This window comes from Diceros bicornis, chromosome 1, assembly GCF_020826845.1.
Source record: "Diceros bicornis minor isolate mBicDic1 chromosome 1, mDicBic1.mat.cur, whole genome shotgun sequence".
Classification (NCBI taxonomy): Eukaryota; Metazoa; Chordata; class Mammalia; order Perissodactyla; family Rhinocerotidae; genus Diceros; species Diceros bicornis.
The window spans coordinates 85903362-85923937 of NC_080740.1; the positions used below are offsets into that span (position 1 = coordinate 85903362).

At 37.3% G+C, this 20576-nt stretch overlaps 1 protein-coding gene across 13 annotated transcripts in view; it reads right to left on the reverse strand.

Moving 5' to 3' along the window:
* Nucleotides 1-20576, reverse strand: part of FBXW11 (F-box and WD repeat domain containing 11) — a 124195-nt gene that overhangs the window by 40341 nt on the left and 63278 nt on the right. For 8 of the 13 annotated variants that reach the window (XM_058545913.1, XM_058545889.1, XM_058545959.1 and 5 more), the window contains 2 exons: nt 4759-4821; nt 1416-1641 (listed from right to left, as the gene is read on the reverse strand). In XM_058545913.1, the coding sequence (XP_058401896.1) occupies nt 1416-1641; nt 4759-4821 (289 nt within the window). Of the gene's footprint in view, nt 1-1415; nt 1642-3057; nt 3210-4758; nt 4822-6216; nt 6341-20576 lie in introns of those variants that run through there. The other 5 variants (XM_058545905.1, XM_058545968.1, XM_058545977.1 and 2 more) reach the window with 3 other exon arrangements.

The following is a 20576-nucleotide window of genomic DNA, read 5'->3' on the forward strand; positions in this document are numbered from 1 at the left end:
TTTTCTAAACTAATTCTCAAATACCCTTAAACACTCCCATTGTAGAAAGTAAACTTACAAGTTTTGGAAAAGGGATTAGAAATCAGAAACTGGCCTGTCAATTTGCAGCCCCAGGTTTCAGGCCTGAGACGGGAGCCCAGGTCCTGTTTGCTACGGAAATACTTACAACATGAAGTATTGACGCACTGTAAACCACAGACAGCCACAGGAAGGAGCTATTCTTTGAGGAGCCATCCAGAAGCTCTGACAGGGGCAGAACCGGTGGCAATGACAATGGTCTATCCCTGGCTATTTCTAGACCTACCCTCCTGGCATGGCAGTCGTAACCTCCAGACTACACTGACCGCGTTAGAGGAGAATGTTCTGGCCAGCATTCTCTTCACGAATGAAATCTCTCTATCTTACCTAGCCATATTTAAATTAAAAATTTTTTAAAAGCAGACAGAGACAGAGAGCAAAGAATTAATGAGCAATCAAAAATCAAAGGTAGATGAATAGGCAGAGCAGAGAGGATTTTTAGGGCAGTGAAACTACTCTGTATGATACTGTAAGGATAGATATATGTCTGTATGTATTTGTGAAAACACACAGAATGTACAACACAAGAGCAAACCCTAATGTAAACTATGGACTTTGGGTGGTAATGATGTGTCAATGTAGGTCCACGCACTGTAACAAATGTACCACTCTGGCATAAGATGTTGACAGTGAAGAGGCTGTACATGGAAGGGACAGGGGTGAAGAATACGGGAACTCTCTGTACTTTCCATTCAAATTGGCTCTGAAGCTATAACTGTTCTAAAAAATAGTCTATTTAAAAAAAATAATCAAAGTAAATTTAACCAGAGGAGTGTGAGTGTGTGTGTGTGTGTGTGTGTGTGTGTGGTGTGTGTGTATGTGTGAGAGAGAGAGAGAAGGGTAGTAAGGGAGAGGATGCAGAAATAAATTTCAAGAAATATAATAAAGATATGCTATCTGTTTTCCCAATGTATTTTTGCCATTCCCTAAGTGTCAGCTGAGACAGAAATGAACATCCTAAACTTTGGGACACTTCCCAACTACAAAAACTGTAGGAAAAATTGTCCCATGTTTTTAAAAAAATTACAAAATACAGATTACATAGAGACTACATCAAAATAAACAGCATAGCATTAATTCATTAAGCAAACTAAATAAAACAATAGTATTGACCAATGATCAACACCATTAATCAAAGAAACTGCCTGCATTTCTTAGATAAATGCTAAATTGTAACTTTTCTTCAAGTGCCATAAATAAAATACAGCATGGGTCCCAAAGAAACGCTGCCTCACACTGGACTCACTCATTCGTTTCACAAATGTCTACTCAGCTCTGCTGAGGCTCTGGGTCGGGGCACTGCACCTCTCAGCGCTTTAAAAGGCAAGCACAGTTACCTGGTAAAGCGGTAATGAAGTCCCGCTGCAACATGGGCTTCAGGTAGGAGTTGATATGTCCATGCTGGTAATGACACATTCGGGAAATAAGGTGTTCCACAAATTCCACTTGATCTGATTCAGACCACTGGTCAAAATATTTAATACACAAGTCTTTTTCTTTTTGATAGTTTCCTTCTGATGGCCTCTTTCTGGAGACGATCACAGATGATGTTCCATTACTTATCTATTTTAGAAAAACAGAAAAATAATTAGTTTGACAAGGAAAAGAAATCTAATTAGTATTTCATTAGAAACATTTTTCACCTTGTGTATTTAATCTTAAAGTGCCAGTTTTACCCTAAAGCCAAACTCATTCTTTTATTAATTCATTCAGGAAGTAATTTAAAAATGTATTTAGGGCCTGTGTCTTCAAATCAGTCTCTAAAGTAAATGCCGAAGTTACAGTTATTTCTCAGACTAACTGGTGGCTTAAATCGTCATTCTCCCATGCTTATTCCAAAACCATGCTGTTATTAGATAACTCATGTTAGAGATGACCATCTTAGAAAAATTGCTCAACTGGGCAAAGCGGCAACTGACTGACTATTAATAGTTTGTTTTACTTCCTCAAAGTTAACGATATATTCGTCTATGCCAATGGTTCTCACACTTGTGTGTACAGCATAACAACACGAGGGCTCTTAACACGTAGATTGCCAGGCCCCGCCACAGACGTTCTGATTCTATTGGTCTGGGGTAGAGCATGAGAACTTGCATTTCTAACATCTCCTAGGTGATGCTGATGCTGCTGGTCCACAGAGTGCACTTTAGGCAACACTCTTGGAAAACCACTGGTTTATCTCACAGAGAAAGCCGAAGACAATTCAATTTGAAAAGCTTCCTTTTACCCAACAGTTTCAATCTCTATATTGCTTCCAAGGCTACTAAACTGCTGGCAAAGCGGTCTAGCCTTCCACTCCCTTCTTTTGCTCACCTACTCAGAAAGCGAGCAAGGTAAACCACGTAAGCCTGCAAGTTCCTCATTTTATATAGCTGCTTTATGGATACCCCACAAACTCCTATACTAACTTGTATTTCTCATCAAATCTGCATGGTCCTTGCATAAAACCAGTATATATTTTTTAAGTTGAAAGTACATATACTGCATCTGGACAACAGCATCAAAAAAAAAAATCTCTAAATCCCTATACTGAAGCCACAACTGCTACTGATGCTAGAGGCTCAGTAACGTCCCTGTTTAAGAAAAAAACGCCTCAATGCTTTTGTAAAACAGTTGCCAAGCCATCTGCCCAGTCACTCCTCTGACAGCCTCCTCACATGTAATACCAGAAGGAATAACATATAAAAGAATTTTGAAAATTGAAGACTTGCATTACAAACATCCATTAAATTCCATTAGAAGCTTATCTCAGAAGTCTTACACAGAAAGAACCAAGAGCTTTTCTTATCACTATGTCCCCTAACTTAAAGTGGCCTGAAACCATCCCAGAAAGAAGACATCCTTTGTAAACATCCAAAGGAGTCTTTGGCCTTCCTTGATAAAAATCTTACAAATCTTTACTGTCCGAAGTAAGTTCTTATGTCCACATTTAGAAGTATAAAGTCCGAAGGCATTCATCTCCCACCCCATTTATCTTACCATCTCCTTGTCTAGGAATGTTTTCTCCCTTGCAATTTGGGTGAGGAAGAGCTCACTGACACTGGGTATCACCAGAGGGCAGCACTGAACAGAAATTTTTGATGTTGCTTGCAGTAAAACATTCGTATCTAACAGACCCAAAAAATCAGCATTCAAAAGTCAGATGAAGTGAAAATTCTTTGCTGTGGTGAATATCAGCTGGTATAAGGAGCATCTTTGCTACTTGTAAGTGTAAGGATGTTCACCATAATGTTACAATAGAGAAAAAGTGGCAGTAACTGCCCAATTGTAGGCAACTAGTTAAAGCAAATTAGAATACATCTACAAGAAGTACCATAATGTAGTCATTAAAATTAGGTTTATAAAGTAAGATTTTAATAACAAGAGAACATGTTTATTAAGTAATATTAAGGAACAAAAGGCAAGATGCAGAATTTTATACAGCATTATAATCACAATAATTTGTGTGAAAGGGAACACATCACGACAGAGTAAAGGATATATATGAAAACGCTAAAAGTGCTTAATCTTGAGAAAAAGCTATATATGTTTTCCTTCCCCTTTTCTTTCTATATTTTTTTCATAGTAACTTGACAAAATAATTGCTTTCATAACAGGTTGAATATAATGATGATAACTTGCATTTGTGTGCTGCTTTATAATTTACAAAATACTTTCACACCTATTACCTCATTTGATAAGCAAAAGGGTTATGACTTCATTTACAGAAGGGTTCCAAACCATCTAGCTCCCTAGAGCATTGGTATGAGATTAACTAGTTGAAGGAAACACAGATGAAAGAAAAACTCAAAGCCAAAGTGTCAAGAACCACTCTGAATTGAAACATCAATAGTAAATGAAGAGAATCCTATTGCAAAACCCCAAATGTGAAGGAGGGAACAGAAGTCAGTCTGTACACAGTCCCCAAAAAATAGCAGCAAGTGCACAACTGATTCTACAGCACATTTTCCACTTCTACTTCTAACCACCTGCTTGGCTCAGAAAGATCTTCTTGGCATCGTTTTGCTATGTTTCATTTCATCTTAAATCTGTTGGGTATACTTTATTCTTGCTAACTAATCTACCCCTTTCAGTTCAAATCAAAGGAACCCACAGAATGTTTTTTGAAAATTATTCTCTTCAGATTTAGATTTGTTTTGCCTTTGTGTCTTCACGAAGGGAAAATTTATTTATTATCATAACGGTTGATTAAAACACCAAATCATGAAACTTTACATGTTCCCTCCCACCCCCTGCAAAAAAACTGGGGGATTGGGAGGAAAACTGGCAAACTAAAATAGAGCCAGGAGAGAAGGAAACTGAGTTTAAAAGGAAAGGGCAAACCATTACTTGGGATGGTGGGGTGGGGAGAAAAAGTCATCAATGGTGTGTGGCATGGTGCCATTCTGGTGATAATGGACACCACCATTGTCCACCTTTGGCTTAAACAGTAGCCACAGACCGAACATTTTAGGCTACAGCCACTTCAGAATCTTTGTGAAAACTCCAAAATTCTTTACTATTTGCAAGGACACATCCTTAAGGAACAAAAGATAAATTAGTGTGAATTCTGAAACTAGCAAAATTGCAAAGAAAACAAAAATGCTTGGCTCTTGTTTTCATTGAGGACATGAGCTGAGGGAGCATCGTATCTACAGTAGTAAGTCAACTGCTATCTTATCTGTGCGCCGTCATTCCTACCTGCCAAAGAGTATTTTTCTTTGGGGACTCATCTTCATTTTGATCCTCCATAACTGAAGTGTTCTAAGGGGGGAAAAACAGGTTATTTGAATTGTGCCGAGTTTTGCAATTTCTAAATAGCTACACCAAAATATAATTTTGAAAACCCAAACTAGAGTGTACCAACACAAACCCAAAAACTATTTGGCTTGTGGTTAACACATGCCATTTTGGGTCAAGGGGCTGTGCTCATCTTTCATAAATCAATCCAGTTAGTGGCTGGACAAAAGTAAGCATAAAATCTTTATTTATGAAGGTTGGGCATGCTTAGAAAACAGGCTAAATCATGGGAGTAGGGCTGAAGATCTACCTCAATCATCACTCTTATTCTTTTACTTGTGGCAAGAAGCCCCAGAGACCCACTAAGTTCCTGATGATTGCACAAAACATTTACTAGAATGTCTGCTATTCAGTAATCCACCCCAACCATCAGCAATTAGAACTGACAAAGCCCTGGAAGCCCCCTGCCTTTCTCTTTCCTCCCTTGATAGCCTTGTTTTTCTGGAATGGCTTTGCAATCTCCCTTACCAAGCATGGTGGGTGCCCCAATCTTTTCCCTGATGAGGAGGATGCTGTTAGCCAGTAACAATCTGGCTTGCCTTGGGAATGCATTAGCTTTTGATTTTTGTATTTACTGCACAAAGAGGCACTGTGTAATTATTCTTTCTGGTGACCTAGTCGCTCAATAGATGCCCATTAACTGGAGATTATACATGATTGGATTTTCCCTTTTGAAGCTCCTACCTAATGGCTAAATGGAAACTTAATGAGAATGGGAAGTGGGAGAGTTGCACTCTGAAAGGACTAACAACTCATTTACAGATGGCAGTCTCTCTAAGATTCCCTCCCAAACCTAAAATTCAAAGATTGAGGTACAAAATTTAAACTACAACATTTGTCCCACAGTATTATCCAAAAGGATTCTATAGATCTGTTTAAGTTATCAGCATTTACAAAATCCTGTTTATTGCCTATAGAGGATAAGCCTGTCTCTCAGATTTTTCCCTATTTTTTCTTTATGTTCTTCAAGTCGTAAGATGTTTGGACCCATACAATATTTCCAAACAATCCATCTGAAAATACTCAACGTAGATAATGGCAGAAGCATCACCACTGAACACTGGCGCTCCGCAGGTCACACAGCGAGCTCTGATCAGGGATTCGGTGTGGTGTGGTGGGGACGCCAAAGGCTCTGAAACCAGAGACAAGCTGGAATCCTGATTTGGTCACTCACTCAGTGTGTGGTGTGATCCTGAGCAAGCTGTTGACCCATGGACAAATACAACCCATAGAGAGTTGTTGGGACTGAGACTACCCAGCACAGTGCTTGATGTGTAACCCGTATTCAAAAAATCTGTTCACGCCCTGCTTTGAAGGTGCTACATTCCCCCAAGTGGTATCTTCTTATGCTTTTCTAACCTCAGACTTGGACAGAATGGCTCCAGATGGCTGCATACAGAGAAAACCCACTGGCTTCCTCAATAAACTCTGATAGGCCGCAGAGCGCCAAGGTCTGCGATAGGGGAGGGGGCAGGAGGGCAGGGCTCCATCTGTGAGAGCCAACCACGAGATGGCGGGGAAGGCAGCGTGTCCAAGCGTCCAAAATAAGTCTAGAGCAGCGCCAGCAACAAACGACCCTGAATGGGAAGAAGGGGGTGGAGAAGAGAGAAAAAAGTAGTATTTCTCTCTCCATCTAATTTTCCTTTTACTGCTATCTTGAGAGACTTAGGGATTAATGAAACTGGCAAGTGTCCTTATGGGAATGAATAAACTGGGAACAGTGACTCAGTACATCATCTCCTGGGTCTGACTGGTGTTACAAAGCCAATCTTGCAACGTCACAGTGTCCTAAGTTCTAAGGTAGTGGCAAGAAGAAAGAATGGCGGGAAACACGAAGAGTTGAGCACGTCAAGTGGAAGAGAGATGGGAAGTAAGTCCCCGGCCTCACGTCTCCAGGTACCCCAGGAAACGCATGAGGGATGTATTTATGTATAGTGTTGTGAACTAAAAACTTTTGAAATATAGCTATGAGGTTGAATCTGCCCGAGCTATTCTGACCTAAGCTACCTTAATACTTTCCTCACTTAGGGAGGAAACAAAAAAAAAGTCAGAAGTCCCTGTTCACCACACAAGAAACAACTGTCTTTCCAGTAAGAAAATTTAATTCTTTCTTTCATTCATTCCAAAACAGAGAAATGGTGTTTCTTTATATAGCTGAGAAGAAAACAACCTCTCTGATAAAAATAGCATCTATTCTCTTAAGGCTTGATAAAAGTGGAGAAAGATATACAATTGAATAAAATTGCACTTAATAAAGCCCTGTGGGGGCTGGAGTACCTCCCCCATCATACATACTTTTTCAGCTTTCCTTATAAAGCCTTCAGGAGAAGACGCCAAAGGGAAAATGCTGCTCTCAAGCTACACTGATCAGAGAATCATTTCCAAAGAGTATTCCAGGTGACACAAGAGATGCTTAAAGAAAGAAGGGTCCCAGCGTCTAATTAAGTACTCATGTGCACACTTTCCCCACCAAGACACTCATGCACACACCCAGACAGGTCACAATACACTTCATTAAGATACTAAAGGCTCTGTAATGTCTCATAACTTAAACATCAGGTTAAGTTAGTTTAATTCAGCTTTCCAAAGTCTGCTGGATATGCACACTCCCCTTTTATAATAATATCTCAATAACAGCTCAGCACATATCAGCAAACACTGGACTAGGGCAACAGCATGGCATAATTCCTTCTCCATCCCACTTCATCAGGCAAATATTTCTGCGAGACAAAGGAAATGCCTACTTTTGGTAAACACAAAATATATACCTTCTCTATTCCTCATCATCTTTCTCAGCCTGCTACAGAGGGTTGTGGGGATAAGGAAAAAATTCTCTTTAGGGCCACAATTTTTTTTTTTTATCACTATGACTTTTATTCCTTAAAGATATAATAGACAAGAGCTAACAGATTCAAGGGTGAGGTAAAAAACAATAACAACAACAGCCTTCCAAGAGAAAAGGAAGGTGGTTTCCTATATCCAAACTCTCAGATGAAACCATGAGGTAAGCCAATCTTAGAGGTGAAATCCTCTTTAAGTCTGCAACACTTCTAGGAAAGGAAAGTTCTTTGAAATACCAACCTGGCTTCCTACGCTTCTCTTCATCCTCTCTTTCCTCCTACATCTACCAAGAAGTATCACATGTAAATAAAAATGTAGACCTTTCTATCTGATACTACTACTAATGAAAGGTACAATCTAGGGGGGCTGGCCCGGTGGCTTAGTGGTTAAGGTCGTGTACTGTGCTTCAGTAGCCCAGGGTTCGCAGGTTCGGATCCCGTGCACGGACCTACACACCACTCATCAAGCCATGCTGTGGCAGGCATCCCACATATAAAGTAGAGGAAGATGGGCACAGATGTTAGCCCAGGGCCAATCTTACTCAGCAAAAAGAGGAGGATGGGCAACAGATGTTAGCTCAGGGCTAATCTTCCTCACCAAAAAAAAAAAAAGACACGATCTAGAAAGAAGCAGCTGACCCTGGGGGCAGATCAACCTTGGTACCACGGACATTTGGGGCCAGATAATTCTTTGCCGTGGGGGGCTGTCATGGGCACTGTAGGATGTTTAGCAGCATCCCTAGCTTCTACCTACTAGATGCCAGTAGCACCCCACTCTGCTGCCATAATTGTGACAACCAAAAATGTCTCCAGATTGCCAAACCGGGGGGGCCCACACACAAAATTGTCCCCTCCCCTTGAGAGCCCCTGCTCTAAGGGTGTGAGCTCCTAAACTTCCTTCCTTGGGAAGATACACTAAATCACCGCCATCTCAGGCCTGGCCTGCCTTTCTCTTAGGGCTTCCTTCCTTTGGCCCCTGTGACAGTATGTGACTTCTTCAACTATAGTCTCATCTCACCATGGTTAAGCAATTCATGGAGTATGTAGATATCTAAATTCTGGGATAAGGCCTGCTTGCCATTAAATTCTTATATGGGAAAATCTGATATCAGGATTTCTTTAGAGATCCATGGGCTTGAGGGTGTGGAGCTATAAATATCATGAAGTCATTTACAAAAGTTAGTCTGTACATATGCCTCCAGAAAGATCCAGAGCTTTCATCAAAGGTGTCCCAAATGCAAGAAGATAGCAAAGCATGACTTTGACCAAACAGCTGACCAGAGTGGATGGAGCCTAGGCACATTTTTTTTTTAAGTTCTCCAGGTAATTTTTATGTATGTCTCTGCTTTAAAATCACTCTATGGCAAAATAATGTGGTCCATGTAGTAGCACCATCCTAAATAAGGAAACTACACTGATACCATCACAACAGACTCCATCCCAACACATAGTATTTCAGAACCACCAAATAACATGAGAATCTAATGCTGTTCCTTCTCTTATAAAGCCTTCAGGAGAAGATGCCAAAGGGGAAATACCACTCTCAAGCTACACTGATCAGAGGATCATTTCCAAAGAGTATTCCAGGTGACATAAGAGATGCTCAAAGAAAAAAGGGTCCCAGGGTCTAATTAAGTTTGACAAATGCTGTGCCCTGCGTGACAGCTCTCTCCCTCCCCACCCTCCCCCTAGAGGTTACAGTATACTTCATTAAGATACTAAAGGCTCTACAATGCTTCATAATTTAAAAATCAGGTTAAGTTAATTTAACCTAGCTTTCCCAAGTTTGTTGGGATATGGACATCCCCCCTTTTATCATAATATCTCTAAATATTAGCTCAGCACATGTTGGCAAACACTGGACTAGGGCAATAGCATGACATAATTCCTTCTTCCTTCCACTTCACCGGACAAATACTTCTGGGAGACAAAGGAAATGCCCACTTTTGGTAAACGGAATATATTCCTCTTCTACTTCCCATCATCTTTCCCAGACTGTTACACAGAGTTAGTCTATGTATCGCCACAGCAGGCTCTAAGCAGTGATACATCTTTGCCAGTAGATGCCACTAACACACACAGAATATATTTCACTTGTAAAATTCCACACTTTAAAAGTTATATAAGAGGGATCAATTTCCTACTTTAAAAATGCTGCGAATGAGTTTCATGATAAGAAATGCTTATACAACGTAAGATTTTCATACAAAAAGCATCTCTACTCCCGAGAGGAAGCAAAACAAAACCTACAAAGGATCTGGAAAACAGGAGCATTCTGCCATTTTCTCTTGTGTTTTTAAATTTTTGGATTTAAGACATTAGGGATGACAGATACATAATGCAAAATGCTATTAGCTAACTTTATTAAGTCTCTGTACTACGCTTGTTTCATACATTGTCTTTTAACCTTTAGAAAAAATATAAAAGTAGATATTCCAGTTTCACAGAAGAAACTAAGGATCAGAGAATTAAGTAACTGATTAAGAGTCACACTGTTAGTAAATGAGAGACACGGAACTCAAATCTAGGTCTGTTCTACTCAGAACTCAATGTACTTTCCATACAGAAAAATACATCTCAGGTGTTTTCCAACTGCTGGTTGTAGCCTATGAAATCAATTTAATGGGCTGCAACCAGCATTTTTTAATAAAACGAAATTGAATCTGGGCATTCCCCTGCCCACAAGGGTAAGCAACAAAAATCACACAAAAAGGCTAAAAGGAATGAGCAAAAAACATAACAGGAAAATTCAAATTAAAAGGAAAGCAAAAGTCATTATTGCAAGGAGAACAATATTCAAGTCAAACCACTGAATAACATAAAGAGTTTTAAAAATCTCTAAAAGGCAAAATTTACAAAGAGGATAATGTTTGCTTTTATATACTGAATAAAATTCTGCAAAATACATCAAAGAAAAAAGTTAGACATATTCTTAAAATTTTTTTAAACACCTTTCCATCTTTGACAGATCAAGTAGACAAAACAAACAAAACACTTGATTTTCCATGAAACATTGGAAAAAAAACTGAAAGAGCATCCTAAGCCACAGAAGAAATCTCCAATACAGTTAGAAATTAGGAAGAGATCATTACATGTTTAAGATCTGGCCAAGCAGAAAAGTCTAAATCTAGTTTGCCAATTACTACTTGCCATAAATTCCAAAGATAAATACAAAGAACAATGGCTGGCACAGGCAAACCAAACACCTTTGTGTCATTATTGTTAATTTCACCCATGCCTCTAATTTAGCCTATAATTCTTTCCCCTTAAACCTAAATCTTACCAACATATTGCTGGGAAATGAGATCACTGGAAAGCCAGAAGCATTCATTTGGAAAAAGAAGAGACAAGCTTATCCAAAAAAGTAATCCCTATCTCGCAGACTAATCTTGCAATTCAGAAGGAAGAAAGCCATGAACACATCTATGCATATATGACTTTTTAATACAATGACTCCGGCCACCATCAAACCTAGCTTAATCAGAACCTTCTCTTCCCTCCACACAAATACTAAAATACAGGCACAAACCAGTTGTTTTCTTTCTACAATATAATACAAATAAAAATTAATAATAAACATTAAATCTTTTGGAAGTTTGATTGAAATCGCTGCTACATGATTTTTATAATGTAGTCAATTTTCTTCTAATTTATCTAACCTGTAGTTGCACTCTAATTTCTAAAAGGTATTTGGCTGTTACTGACATTACATGACAAGATTATACTCCAGTATCTGGAAGAATAAATATGGGAGAAAGTTTTTCTTCCTTTCCTCACCACCAATTATTTTTTAAGAGTTGGGAATGCTTATGTTATTAGACATTAAAATTTTTCTTGGGGCCGGCCCAGTGGCGTAGCGGTTAAGTGCATGTGCCTCGCTTCGGCAGCCCAGGGTTCGCAGGTTCAGATCCTGGGCACACACCAATGCACCACTTGTCAAGCCATGCTGTGGCAGCGTCCCGTATAAAAAACAGAGGAAGATGGGCACAGATGTTAGCCTAGGGCCAGTTTTCCTCACCAAAAAAAAAAAAATTTTTTTCTTAAAAGCTACAATAATTAAAGCAGTATGGTGCTGGCAAGGCAAGATCAATGAAACAAAACAGAAAGTTCAGAAAGAGATTCATTTACACTTATGAAAAAAAATTAACCCTATAAAGATCTCTTATAAATTAGCTAGGGAACCAAAATTAATACCTTAATAGGCAAATAAGCAAGGAATAAATACAGATATTTCAAAACTAGAAATTTAAATGGCCATCAAAAACAGCGTACATTAACAAAAAAGCATGCAATGTTTCACCTATCAAATTAGCAACGTTTATTTTATATACTGTATAGGAATGAGGCTCTCTGGTAGGATTATAAATTGTTACCTTTCAGAGAATATTTACCAATATATAACTTCAAAAAGTACTATATAACACTGGACATAATTTAACTTATGGCAACTTATCCTAAGGAATTGCAGACCTATACAAAACTGTAGCTACAATAATTTATAACATGTAAAAATAAAAAACAATGTAAATGTTCAACAATAGCGTCATTTAAAAATATTAAACGATAGGAGAAAATTTAAGTTTATTTATTTTTTTATTTTTTATTTTTTTGCGAGGAAGATCTGCCCTGAGCTAACATCCATGCTAATCCTCCGCTTTTTGCTGAGGAAGACCACTCTGAGCTAACATCTATTGCCAATTCTCCTCCTTTTTTTTTTCCCCAAAGCCCCAGTAGATAGTTGTATGTCATAGTTGCACATCCTTCTAGTTGCTGTATGTGGGACGCCGCCACAGCACAGCCGGACAAGCGGTGCATCGGTGCGCGCCCAGGATCCGAACTCAGGCCGCCAGTAACGGAGCGCATGCACTTAACCACTAAGCCATGGGGCCGGCCCTAAGTTCTTTTAAAAAACATGTCTATTGAAGTATGATATAGTAAAGAGCTTAATCCTCAAGTGTAACCAGTACTCAGGCCAACATAAAGAACATTACCAGGACCCCAAACACTTCCCTCATATTACCTTCAAGTCATTAATGCTCCAAAGGTAACACTATTTTTAAAATATCACCATAGATTCATTTTGCCCATTTTTGAGCTTTAAATAAATGGAATCATATCTCATACATTCTTTTGAGTCTGGCTTCTTTAACATTACGATTTTGAGATTCTTAAGTACAACGGCAGTTCATTCTCTTTCACTGCTGCATATTATTTCAAAAATTATTCATTCTACTGTTGATAAACACGTGGATCATTTCCAGTTTTGGCATTTAAAATAATTCTGCCATGTATTTTGGTGTACATGGGTATATATTTCTGTCAAGTCTACACTAGGGGTGAATAGCCAGGTCATAAAGTATATACTGCCACTTTTCCAAAGTAACTCTATCCAATAATCACTCCCACCAGCAGTGTATGTGAGTTCTAGTTGCTCCTTACCAGGTCTGGGTTTTTTTTCTGTTTTGGTTTGCTTTTTCTGTGTGTGTGTTTGTTTGTGGGGATTTTTTGGTGAGGAAGATTGGCCTTGAGCTAACATCTGTGCCAATCTTCCTCTATTTTGTATATGGGACACCACCACAGCATGGCTTGATAGGTGGTGTGTAGGTCCGCGCCTGGGATCCGAACCCACAAACCCTGGGCCGCCAAAGCAGAGCGTGCAAACTTAACCAATATGCCACCGGGCTGGCCCCTTCTGTTTGTTTTTAATTTTAACATTCTGTTGGGAGTATAATAGTATCTCTCTGTGACTTTAATCTCCATTTTCCTGAAGACTAATGATATTGAGCACCTTTTCATAAATTTGTTAGCCATCTGAATATCTTCTTTTGTAAAATGACATTTTTGACCATTTTTTAATTGGATGGTCTTTTCTTATTGATTTCTAGAAAGTTTTCTATATTCTAGGATGGAGTGCTTTTTCAAATATATTTATTGCAAAGGTCTTCTCCTAATCTGTGGCTTAAATTTTCATTCTCTTAATAGTGTCTTTTAATTAAAAAAAAAATTAATTTTAATGAAGTGTAATTTATCCATTGTTTCCTTTATTATAATTTGTGTTTTGTGTGTCCTGCTTAAAAAATATTTCTTCTCCTAAGGTCACAAAGATATTCTTCCATGTAGTACCCTAGAAGTTTTATTTTACCTTGTACATTTGTATCTAAAATTCATCTATACTGATCCTTACGTAAAGACTCAGGATTCATACTTTATGATTCAAATTTAATGTTTTTCAAATTGCAGGCTGCAATTCATTATGGTTCGCAATATCAATTTAATGGATAACCAGCATTATTTAAAAAACTGAAATAGAAAAGAACACAGAGCATATACCCAATTTCAATTCTAACATACATTTTTTTCACATTTTAACAACTCTGAAATTGAGATATTTCTTAAAATCAATGGCATCTTACAATTTAAAATGCTAGCACTTTTTCTGAATGCTACATAAAATAATGGCATGTCTTACAATTGTTGCTGTCTTATATTTGATAATGGAATACAGTATATGAGGGAGTGATGTGCGGGAGTGTGTATGTGATACACACACAAAAACATACACATAACATATACAAAAATACATATATCTATATATGTAAATTATACACACCCACACAAACACACATGGCTCATGTGTACTAGGTCTAAATGTAAATTTCATTCCTTACTGTGAAAACACTGAAAACCCCTGGTTAAGGTATTAGAGAACAATGAATCCCACACTGCAAAAGTTTCTACCTTTTCAGTTCTCTTTCAATTCTTCTAATTATATCCAAAGAAATTTTCACATCTCTCTAATACTTTCAATTGTCCATTTTTAACAAAAAGAGCTGGCCTCCTGTTCAGTTTACTGTAACAAACAGTATCTGGCTAGAATTTCATTATGGGTTTTGTTTTTATGGAATTTACTTTTACAATACCTACCTGAGCAAGTGCCATTGATTTTCCAGTCATGCAGTGATATATATAGTTCCCTTTCTGACTTTTTTAAGAAAGCAGATTTTTTTAATATGTGAGGTAGATAAAAGAACAAATGGTCCAGTAGGGTACACACAACATCAAAAAAGAAAAGAACAAACGGTATGCAGATATGTCAAAAACTGTGCAGGTTGTACTCATCTACCTAAAATTAGAGAAATACCATATTAGAAAAATAGTGACATGAGAAAAGGTCTAAACTATATTTTAAATGGAAAAAAAGCAGGTCAAAATACATCTGTATGATTCCATCTTTACAAATAAAATTTAATCTACTTAGGTATTCATTTCTTTATTTATTTAGAACAGTAACTAGAAAAAGTGTGTAAAATGCTAACTATTATCTCGGTAATTTCTATTTTCTTTTTGCTTACACATCCTATCTAAATTTCCCTTAACTAAGACACAATTCGTTTTAATAATGAGGAAAAGAGATTTTTAAAATTAAATTTAAAAAAGTAAAAGATCCACACCAAGATCCCAGACACATATGTTCTAGTCTAAGGAAACAGAAATTAGTTACTGCAAGTTCCAGCAGGAGTCAAATCCTGCTGCAGGTCATTTGGCCTCTCTGTTCCTGTTTCCTCATCCATAAAACTGAGGTGAAAACAGGGCCTCCCTGACAGGGTGAGTGAGAAAATTTAAAAAGATCACCCTGCACTTAATAAGGGCTCCTTTAGTCAAATTTAACCTCCACAGGGCAGAGATGTTTGGCTATTTTATTCATTCTGTATTCTTAGCACTTAGGATAATTCCTGGCACACTACTGAAGTACAGAAGTATAATAAATATTTGTTGATAATGAATATTAGCTATAGTTATTATAATCTACCTATTAATTGTAATGACAAAAATGGTAATTTTGTTTCTGCTTACACCTTCCCATATTTCCAAATTGTCTACAATGAGCAAGGATTCAAAATGTAGGGAAAGAAAAACACACAACACTATTTCTGGTCCTCACAAAAAAGTGGTAGAAACAACCTACTTTCAGAAAGGCAGTCATCCTTATCACCCCCAAAGTATTCATTTACTTAGATAAAAGAAGAACATCTCATTAATTATTAGGCTGTTTAAAAAGGTCCCTAAGAAGGATAGATACCAGTCTGCTGGAGTCTCTCCGAGAAAGCAGACAAGGGGTGGCAGAATGTACACTTAAATGCTTCCTAGTACTTAACACTTCGAAGAGAATTTTAACAATAAAACTTGTAAAATGTCTTATATTCACCGAAAGAAGCCAGAAAAAGAAGGTGCTTTAGAAGCAGTAACAGAAGACTGGCCAAAGGACACTGGGTCATGAAGAAATGCACCACAAAGGGAGCCAGTCAGCTGAAGTGTCAAGAGCAGGCCTTTAGAGCCAGGCATCCCCAGTGCAAATCCCAGGCTCTGCCAATGACAAACTGTGTGACGTCCACTAAGTTACTTGACCTCTATCTCTCGGATTCAGTTCCCTCTTTTATAGAACAGAGATAATACTGCCTATGTTGCAGGAATAGAAATAACATGTGCAAAACATCTACCACATAACATTGCTCAGAGGAGGAAAAAATAACAAACTGGAAAAACATTTTTATTCTTTTGCTTCTACTATTAATCATTTTAAAAAACACAGAAGCATTTATCAACGAAGTCAGCCAAAGCTAGAGAAATACCATACCGCATCACCATCATTTCTTATATTATTGTGTTCAAGTATAACTAGGCAGACTCATCTAAGATTCAAACATAAAACCTACCTAAGGGGCCGGCCCCGTGGCTTAGCGGTTAAGTGCACGTGTTCCACCACTGGCGGCCAGGGTTCGGATCCTGGACACGCACCGACGCACTCCGGCCATGCTGAGGCAGCATCCCACATACAGCAACTAGAAGGATGTGCAACTATGACACACAACTATCTACTGGGGCTTTGGGGAGAAAAAGGGAGGAAAAAAAGAGGAGGATTGGCAATAAATGTTAGCTCAGGGCCGGTCTTCCTCAGCAAAAAAGGAGGAGGATTGGCATGGATGTTAGCTCAGGGCTGATCTTCCTCACCAAAAAAAAAAAAAAAACCTACCTAAGAAATTATAAAGCAACGAATTACGTTTATAATAACAGTAGCTACCACTTATTGAGCACCTGTTAGAGATTATACCATTTAACAAAAACTGGGGAAAGAAAACTAAACCCACCAAAAACTTTAAAGAGTAAGAGATAATGGATTCAACACAATACCAGTCAAAACCCCAGCAGGCTTTTTTTCTACCTCCCAAAAATTGAGCTGATTCTTTTATGGAAATATAAAAAGCCAAGGCAATCTGAAGAACTAAACTAGAGAATTTGCACTATGAGATATCAAGATCTATTATACAGCTATAGCAACTTAAGATAGTGTTATATGCTTTATATAAGCATAAAGGTACAAATTGATCAATGGTACAAAATAGCATCCAATCGCAGATCCACACATACAAGTTCACCTGACTGAACACCAAGGCGACACTTCAGTGCAGTGGACGAAGAATGGTCTTTTCAACAAAAGGCCATATCAACTGGATATTCTTGTATTTTGAGCCCTACCCTCTTACTAATGGGGGGGAAAAATCCATCCTAGACAGATTGCAGATCTAAATGTAAAGGTAACATAAATAAAGCTTTTAAAAGAAACCATAGAACATCTTCATGACCTTGGAATAGGCAAAGTGTTCTTAAACAGGACAAACTGCTAACCAGAAAGAAAAATTTGATAAATTCGATTATAAAAAAGAATTTCTGTCCATTGAAAGCATTATTAAGAGATTAAAAAGGCAATAAAAATGTTCTAAGACTGATTTATGGCGATGCTACAATATTGAACTGCATACTTGAAATGGATGAATTTTATGATATGCAAAATATATCTCAGTTTTTTTAAAGAATTAAATTTAAAAGAAAAAAGGCAACACAGAGTGAGAGAGGATTGATAATACACCCACCATGTTAAAAAAACAACAACACTCACTTCAAATCAATAAGGAAAATATACATACATATATACGCAACCAAAAAATGGGTAACACACTTGTACTTCACAAAAGAAAATATCCAAATTAAGTTGAAAAATGTAAAATCAACCAAAAAACTGCCACCCAAAGACAATCACCATTTTTGCATTTTGGTACAAAGATTGAAAACTACATATATATAAATGAAAACTGTTTGAAACATGCTCTTCAGTAACTGCTTTTTCCATGTGTCATGGACATCTTTCCATGTAGGCCTACATTTTCATTTTTAATGGTGACAGTTTACTTCATCCCATAACTTACTAACTCAATACAGGTAGTAATGAACGTTAAACTTTTTACTATTATACACAATACTGTAATGAACCTTCATGGCTACTTTGAACATTCATTCACTTGGCTTCCAGGACTCTTGCCCTCACCTAGTTCTCAGATCTCTACTATAAGAAACGTTATCAGACAAAAGGAAAATGAAACCAGAAGAAAATGTGGATCTAATGAAGGAATGCAGAGATAAATGAAGAAAAAAATGGTAAAAATGAGGGTACATATAAAATAATTTTTCTCATTCTTAAATTTCTTTAAAATATGATAGACCACCTAAGATGTACAAAACGCTGCTGAATAAAATCCAACATGCCACAAACAAATGGAAAGATATCCTGTTCACGTGGACTGCAAGACTTAATATTGTTAAGCTGTCCATACTACTCAAAGCAATCTACAGATTCAATGCAATCCCTATCAAAATCCCAAGTGTTTTTTGCAGATATAGAAAAACTCATCCTAAAATTCATATGGAATCTCAAGGGACCCTGAATAGCCAAAACAATCTTAAAAAACAACAACATTGGCTGTCTCATACTTCCTGATTTCAAAACTTACTACAAAGCTACAGTAATCAAAACAGTGTGATATTGGCATAAAGACATGCCTATAGACCAGTGGAATGGAGAGCCCAGAAATAAACCCTTGCATATATGGTCAAATGATTTCTGACAAGGGTGCCAAGATCATTCAATGGGGAAAGAACAGTCTTCTGAACAAATAGTGCTGGGAAAATTGGATATCCACATGCAAAAGAATGAAGTTGGACCCCTACCTTACACCATATATAAAAATTAACTCAAAATGGATCAAAGACCTAAAAGTAAGAGCTAAAACTAAAAAACTCTTGGAAGAAAATGTAAGAGAAAAGCTTCATGATATTGGATTTAGCAATGAATTCTTGGACATAATACCAATAGCATAAGGCAACAAAAGAAAAACAGATAAATTAGACTACATCAAAAAATGAAAAACTTCTGAGCATCAAAGAATACAACCAAAAGAGCAAAAAAGCAACCTATGAAATGGGAGAAAATATTTGCAAAACATATATCTGATAACGGATGAAGAGCCACCGTAGATAAAGAACTCCTAAAACTCAACAAAAAAACAAAACAACCTGATTCAAAATGGGCAAAGGATTTGAATAGACACTTCTCCAAGAAGCTAAACTAATGGCCAAAAAGCTTATGAAAAGATGCTCAACATCACTAATCATTAAGGAAATGCAAATCAAAACCACTAGGAGATATCACCTCACATCCATCAGGAGGATTACTATCAAAACACCAGAAAATGCCAGGTGTTGGTAAGGATGTGGAGAAATTGGAACCCTTGTATATTGCTGGTGGGAATGTAAAATGGTGCAGCTGCTATGAAAAACTGTATGGCAGTTCCTCAAAAAAATTAAAAATAGAATTACCACATGATCCAGCAAGACCACTTCTAGGTATATATCCAAAATAATTAAAAGAACCGTCTCAAAGAGGTATTTGTACCATGTTCATATAGCAGCAGTATTCACAACAGCCAAAAAGTGGAAGCAATCCAAATGTCCACTGAAGGATGAACTGCTAAACAAAATATGGTATAAACATGCAATGGAATATTAATCAGCCTTAAAAAGGAAACAAATTCTTACACAAGCTAAAACAAGGTTGAACCTTTAGGACATTACACTAAGTGAAAAAGGTCAGTCACAAAAAGACAAATACTATATGATTCCACTTATACAGGGTATCTAGAGTAGTCAAAGTCACAGAAACAGCAAGTAGAATGGTTGTTCCTGCTCCCTCCGGGAGAATAAGGAGTTGTTGTTTAACGGATATGAAAAAATTCTAGAGATTGGTTGCACAACAATGTGAATATACTTAACGTTACTGAACTGTACACTTAAAAATAGTTATAACGGTAAATTTTATGCTATGTATATTTTATCACAACTAAAACTTTTTAAAAAAATCATAAACAGTTTCTGAAGTTATATATACATACACACATACATATGATTAACTAGTTAAAGCAAAAATAACAACAATATATCATGGAGCTTACAGCCTTTGTAGAAATAAAATGTAAGACAACAAGACCACCGAGGACGGGAGGAGGGAAGTGGAAGTATACTGTCTTTGTTCCCAGACATATGAAGCAATATCTTATTTTAAGACAGGCTGTGACAAGTTAGAGGCACAAATTGTAAACCTTACAACAACCATGAGAAAAAAAATTAAGCAAATAAGTTTAACTGATAAGCCAAGAGTAAAGATGAAAATGGAATCACTTAAAAACTGAATTAATCCACAAGAAAGCAGAAAAAGAGTAAAATGTGGACTAGGAGCAGATGGGACAAACAGAAAACAAATAACAAGATGGTAGATGTAAAACGAAACATATTACTAATTAATTAAATGTAAGTGGTCAAAATACTTCAATTAAAAGGCAGAGATTGTGAAACTGGATAACTATACGCTACCCACAAGAAACCCATATTAAAACAAAGGCACACTGATTAAAAGTAAAAGGATGGAAAAAATACATACCATGCAATGACTAATCAGAGGAAATCTAGAGTGGCTACATTAATATTGGACAA